Raw genomic sequence first — 7,010 nt, forward strand, 5'->3', positions numbered from 1 at the left:
GACTTACATGTCTTGAATAAGCCCTGCATGTGGACAGTGAACTCATCACATAATTGATTAGGAGAAAGGAAGAAAATTTGATTGCCCTTGGTTAATGGGGCAGTGGTTTCAAGGATCCAGTGCTTCTGAAAGTAAAAACTTTTCTTTTTTAGCATCAGCATTTTTTCAGTATTATTACATGGCCTTACTGGTGACCTAAAGAACAGTGTGAAAAGACACAGAGTTGACACAGACTACAGTAAATTACCAGTGTTGACTTGCAAGTAAGCAGTGACATAAAAGATACCATTGAGGAAATGTGTGATAGAAAAAAGAAGTGAAACTCTCATAACCAAAGCAAGGGATAGGATGGATTTCTATTGTTTCACTAGTGCCTATTTTGGTACTTGAAAGACTCAGAAGTCTTCTACATGTTGATCTTCTGGAGAGGATTTATTGAAGGACATGGATAAGAATCACACAGAACAAGAGATGCATTTGGGTTTTAATTTACCACTAGAGGCAGTGTCCACATTACTAAGATCTTTGAAGTATTGAAATAGGAGCAATTAGAAATATTTTGAAATTGATTGGTATTTCATCTCATATTTAGAAACTTACTTTTACTTACATATTTAATTATTGTTTTTTCCCTATCCACTCATAGTGAGTTATGATGTAACATCAGCAAGAGATATGTTGCTGTTAGCATGTTCTCAGGATGAACAGAAGAAATGGGTAACCCATTTAGTAAAGAAGATTCCTAAGAATCCACCATCCAGTTTTGTTCGTGCATCTCCTAGAACACTTTCTACCAGATCTAGTGCAAATCAGTCTTTCCGGAAAGTTGTCAAAAATACCTCTGGGAAAACTAGGTAAGACGTTAAATACCTCTATTTCTGACAGCAGTGATTAGGCATCTTTCATTAACACTAGTAACCTCCTTGTTCTTAAAACCTGGTTCTCATAGAAAGGACATTATCATTTGTAGACAGATTTCAGACATGAATTAGAAAATTGTTCTAAGTTGAGTGGGTCTTTAGAAACAGAGAGCATTTACAAATGGATGGTATTTACGCCCAGTTCCTAGTTAAATGTATATTGCTATACACACAGTCTTCAGTATTCTTTAACCTCAGGGAATATACTACTATTTGAAGAACAATGGATTGGGAATCAAGAAGCCTGGGTTTTCCTAGTCCTGACTTTACCAGTGCCCAGCTCTGTGACCCTGGCTGACAAGCTTCATTTTGTCCCTATGTAAACTGTGTTGAGGGTGAACTTGAGACTTTATGATCTGTAGTGTAATAATTTTCACATTTTATAAATGGAAGAGGATTTATCATAGTTTCGTCCTACTTCAGTCCAAAATTAGAATAGTTAAACATTCAAAAAATAAAGAAATGGGTTTCTTTCTTTTAATCCATTTTCACTAGTGGCTGAGGTATAATGATAACTCATTTGTTGACATCAGGAAACCATTTTTTGAAAATTATTTTTGCACATATTACAGAGTTCCTTGTCTTCTTATGTAGTATGATGAACATTATTTAACCTTTTTAGTGATGCCTTAGAAACGTTTCCTAAATGCTGTTATAGCATACTGTCAGCAATAGTTAAACAAGTGTGGGACTGGACTGCTTTATAGTTCAGTGTCTACTACCTTTGCTTTAAACTTTTATGGGATACCTTCCAACAACATTCCCTCTCTTTCCTTTTAATATGCCATCCTGCTATAACAAATCAAATAAAAGACTTATTATTAATTAAGCTTAATTTGGCACAATTGTAAGTACTGTGGGTACTGTAGAGCACTGTAGAGCAAAGGGTTTTTTTAACCACTTGTTTTCGTAAGAGAAGTTTTCCCATTTTAAGTACCTGGCTTTGGTCCAGATGATTGAAATTCCTATAAATCTAGATGGCAGATGTGTAGAATGTTACCATATTGATGATTAAAGAATTTTGTCCAATGGAGTTTAGAAAACTTAAAATTTTTCTCATATATTTGGTTTTTAAAATGTATTCTTTGTATTGATGGTAATAAAATGGACTGTTCTTGCTAAATTATTTCTCCATAAAGAAATGTGCTTTACTATATTTTGTCCCATGGGGCCTTAGAGAGAGCTTCAGGGCTGTTTGTTTTCTCCCCTTAATCCACTCTCTTACACATGCATAGTAGAGCCCTCCCTGGGAATGGTTTCTTTCTCAGAACATAGATTGGACTTACTAGAAAAGGCTTTGATGATGTTTAAAAGAACTGTGTAAATTAGACACCTTATTTTTAATTTTTGAATGTCTTACATAAAAACTGAATAGTTCTGAATATAAAGAAATAGCACTTTTCTAGTAGCTCTCCTGAGCTAAATTTGGGACTAGGCTTACTGTTCTCTTGAGAGGAGACTTTCATTTGACCCTCCACTAGATTCCCAGGAGCTGTGTTTTTAAGCATAAGGCTGTCATTATTCCCAGGCCATCTAAGTCTGCAGTAAGAAGTCTGTTTAGCAATGGCAGAGGCCTCTAAGAACCTTTTTGGGGGAAAGGGCATCTAGCGTGCCTTGTTTGTGGGGCACGGGCCGTTCATCTGACCTTTGTTGTTGATCCTGCCCCCAAAACATGAGTAAGTATGTATAAATAAAGTTAAGTAAACGGACAAAATTTAAATCTAGTACAAATTTCATGGGGCCAACCAAGGAAATGTAAGGCACAGTTGTCCATGATGTGTAATTTCACAAGGGATTGGGTTGCAATCTGAAGACCTGCTGACATTGAGCTCCAGGTCAGGAGCCTATACTTTGGGAAGTATATACTTAGGGAAGAAAACAAGCTGCAGTCAGGACAAAATATTTTGCACCAACCCACCTTCATGTAAACCTTGAGCAACTAATAAACAGGATCCTCTCTCCTCCAAGCTGGTTAAAAAAAAAGAAAGAAAGAAAAAAGGACGATCAAGTTAAATATCATTAACTTAGGAACTTTTTTCTTCCCAGAACTAAAATGTTGGACCATCGAGTTATTTTGAAAACCTTTTAGCTATAAGATGCTTACTAAGAATGCATTTCCCTTAAGAAATTATAGTAGAATAATCTCTTTAACCTTTAATGTTCTGTCCCATTTGTAAACATTTATAAATACTTGTTTTGATGATTTTTAAGTAATAAACATATAGAGATGTATTTGACTTTTCAGATTTCTAATTCTGATAAACTCCTTTATCCAAAGTAGTAGGTCATTGGGTTCACTTCTGATTTGTTCTTATCAGTAGCACCATCATTCTCTCAAATTATTCATGCTCAGAAAATGTTGACTGTTTATTTACTTATCCCTATCAGCATTGTCACCAGATCCCATTAGTTCTTTCTTCCAAATGCCCCTTATATTCTTCCCTTCTTCATTAGTTCTTCTACCACAACCTCTAGGTGAATTTTTCACACCTTATTGTAATAACCTGCTAACTTTTCCTTCTCACTGCCTTTAGTCTTTCCTTTTTTCCTCCAGTCTAGCCACATGGCTGACTAGACTATTGTTCCTTAGGCACCATTTCTTTAATCTTTTTCTTATAAAAATACTAACACGGAACCCTATTTTCTACTACATCAAGTCTGAATTTGTCTCAGTGGTTTCAAGTCCTTCCATAATATGAACCTCATCTTCTCAAATCCTACTGCTCCCTACAACACACCCTCAGCTGTCAGCTTCCTTTTTTTTTTTTTTAACTATTCCTCAACTGTGTTGTGCCTGGGTGCATCTCCTATCTTCACATTATTTCACTTGCCTAGAACATACCCTCTCTTCTCCCCCAGTGCCTGTCCAAATCCGTTATGTCACTGCTTGCTTCAACTTTCTGCTTGAAAATTTTCCTGACTACACCAAACCTTATGGATCCCCATCCTTTGAATTTACATCAGTCACAGTTTAGTGCCTGATATTATACTATAGGCCTGATAATTTAATATTTGTTAGTCTTATCCCGTTAACAGAATTTTTATCAACTTCTTGAAGACAAGTAACAGGTCTTTTTACTTGTTTTATATCCCACCACAGTACCTAGGACAGTGCTGAGCACATTAATACATACTCACTGATTAATTCTGTGAGAGTTACCTTACATAGATTAGCATTTTTCAAAGAAATAAAATAATGTAAAAATATGCTTTACTATAAAATTGTGACCAATAGAATTTAGGCTTTTTAATTCAAAAGGTACGTTAAAATGCTGTACTACTAGGACTGTCATTAAGAAACATTGATTAATAGTGATCCAAAAATAACTGCAATTTTAATTTAACCCTATTATAAGCATAGTACAGTTCTGCCTTGGGGGCATGTTGAGCTATGACTTTTGCTACTTGTTTTATTTAGTGTTTATATTTAATAGGGCAGTAAGATCATTCTCACCATTTGTCACCATAGAGTAAATCTATATGATTTTAGTAGATGGTACCTGAGTTAAGTGTATGTCTGCTAAATTATTGCTTTAATTGATTAGAAATTACTTTCCAGATATTGAAGAGATTAAAATAATGTTTAGCAATAGACTCTCTGAATGTAAACATTTATTTATTTTTTTTTTAACAGCTAACCACGTCATATTGATTTATGGAATCTTGTGGGATATCATCTGAGAGACCGGGCTTCTTTAACCAGGCAGAGCAGACAGACTGTTCCTTCTGACACAAATATCACAGGCTTCAGGATTAAGATTGCTGTTATTCTATCCTCCTTGCTTTGGCACAAAAGCACACTGAGGGTTTTTATTGCGGGTTTGCCTACAGGTAGATTAGATTAATTATTACTGTGTAATGCAAGTAAAAGCAAATAAAAAGCTTAGCTAGGTATATTTTTTTAAAAGGTGCTGCCTTTTTACATTTTTAAGAAAATGCCTGTCAATCATGATGGAACAGAATTTTCCTCTTGTGAATGAGAGGAAGGGAGAATTTCACTATTAAGATCAGCTCATGGAAGAAGTAAAGAAAATATCTCAAAATGAGACGAACTGAAATTTCTGTAAAGACTCAAATTTTTGTGCTTTCGCAGGACTGCAGAACTATCTTAAAAGAAGTAATATCATCACTTGAACTTCAGTGCCCTCACTGTAAAGTGTAACAGCCTTAATTTTAATGGCCCATTCTGGACCTTAATGGAGAATTAAATATTTTACATTATGCTTTTACAAAATACCGTATATGTCTCAGCAGATTTCTTGATTGAGGGGTAGGAGAAGACAAAAAAAAATTACATTTAATCTATGCATTTTTGCCAAGCCATACTGAATTATTTTAATACTAGAGGCATTAGGAACTAACTGTACAAAAGAACCAAGTTTGAAAGCATATTTTGGGGTACATCATTTCTGTAATTTTATAATGTTTTTCCTTATGGTTTTAAGTGATAAAGACATTAAGTTAACAAACATATAAGAAATGTATGCACTGTTTGAAATGTAAATTATTTTTAGAACACTTTTAATGGGTGGTGCATTGCCCTTCTAGTGCCTTAATTTGAGATAATTATTTTACTGCCATGTCTAAATGTAGAAATTTCAAAAAACAAAAAAGAAAACCATATTTCCTGACAGTTGTGTGTCAGTGGGCTTTTTATTGATAATTGGTTTAATTTAAAGTATTTTTAGAGGTTGGTTTGAATTTCATAAATTGAGTACAATCTTTGCATGAAATTACCTGCTACATTGAATGAGTTCATAAAAGTATCTGCAAAAAGTGTAGAAAGGTGCATTCATAAAAGCAAAAGCAAACTTATGTATGGCATACATCTGTGGTGTTTTCCAGGTCATATAGGAATTACCAGATAAATACTGTTAAACTCTTGTTCTGTAACAAGAGTTGATTCATGGTATGGGCAGTATGATTTTTTTAAATTTTTTTTAACCAAATACCTCCTCAGTAATTTATAATGGCTTTGCAGTTATGTGTATCAAATAAAAAGCACTGGAAAACTGATTCGTCTCTAGGACGATATGCATGTTTCAAGTGGTATTGAAAGCCGCACTGATGGATATGTAATAATAAACATATCTGTTATTAATATGCTAATGACTCTGTGCTCATTTAATGAGAAATAAAAGTAATTTATGAAAGGATACCTTTGAAATGACTGATATGATATTTTCTAAAATTGAATGTTTTCTAGAATAGGGAGCATGTTACAAAATAATTAGCGCGTATGTGTGTGTAATCTCCTCCCCTAAAATAAAGGTTCTGAAAGTAGACTCTATTAAAAAAAAAAACACACATACACACCTGGGGCGGCTTGGTAGCGCAGTAGATAGAGCACCGGCCCTGAAGTCAGTAAGGCCTGAGTTCAAATCCGGCCTCAGACCAAATACTTGACACTAGCTGTGTGACCCTGGGCAAATCGCTTAACCCTAATTGCCTTAAAAAAAACCAAACACACCTGAGTTCAAATCTGGCCTCAGACACATGATACTCACTAGCTATGTGACCCTGGGCAAGTCACTTAACCCTGATTGCCTTGCAAAATAAAACAAAAAAACCACACACAACAAAAATCAAGCTGCAAGCAACTGCAGCAGCCGTACGGCAGCCTGTTTTGCATCTCTTCTGACCCTCCCCAAAAAAGCACACTAGTTTCTGCTCTAAAGCAGGTATGGGATACCATTTTAAAGAGGAAAAAAATAAACTAGTTTTTCCTGTTTCCTTACAATCTATCAGAACAAATACTATCCAGAGACTAAGGTACAAGTCAATCTAGCACCTGCCTTGTTCTTATGTATATGAAAGTAAAAGCAATACTAAGCAGTGCTATCCTTTATGTGGTTGTACAGTGAATTGTATTAGTTTATTCATGGCAGTGATTGCTCAACAAATTATAGAACTACTGGAGAGACTAATAGTGCAGGTAAGAATATATAGCTAAACGCTATCCCTGCATTGCCATTTGGTTTGGGCTTTAATTTTTGTTTTAACAACAAAGAAGCCATTATCCTAAATTTTATCAGAATATGTGTTATATGAATTTTGAATTATGCCAAGAAAGTGATTTAAATATCCATT

General features: G+C 34.8%; 1 protein-coding gene across 3 annotated transcripts in view; it reads left to right on the top strand.

Moving 5' to 3' along the window:
- Positions 1 to 6,023, top strand: part of ROCK1 (Rho associated coiled-coil containing protein kinase 1) — a 132,966-nt gene extending 126,943 nt beyond the window's left edge. For all 3 annotated transcript variants that reach the window (XM_020970649.2, XM_020970650.2, XM_078153474.1), the window contains 2 exons: positions 647 to 854; positions 4,555 to 6,023. In XM_020970649.2, the coding sequence (XP_020826308.2) occupies positions 647 to 854; positions 4,555 to 4,558 (212 nt within the window). In that variant the 3' untranslated portion in view covers positions 4,559 to 6,023. The remainder of the gene's footprint in view (positions 1 to 646; positions 855 to 4,554) is intronic.
- The last annotated feature ends 987 nt before the right edge of the window (positions 6,024 to 7,010 follow it).

Source organism: Phascolarctos cinereus, unplaced genomic scaffold, assembly GCF_003287225.1.
Source record: "Phascolarctos cinereus isolate Bilbo 61053 unplaced genomic scaffold, phaCin_HiC Scaffold_4;HRSCAF=312, whole genome shotgun sequence".
Taxonomy (NCBI): Eukaryota; Metazoa; Chordata; class Mammalia; order Diprotodontia; family Phascolarctidae; genus Phascolarctos; species Phascolarctos cinereus.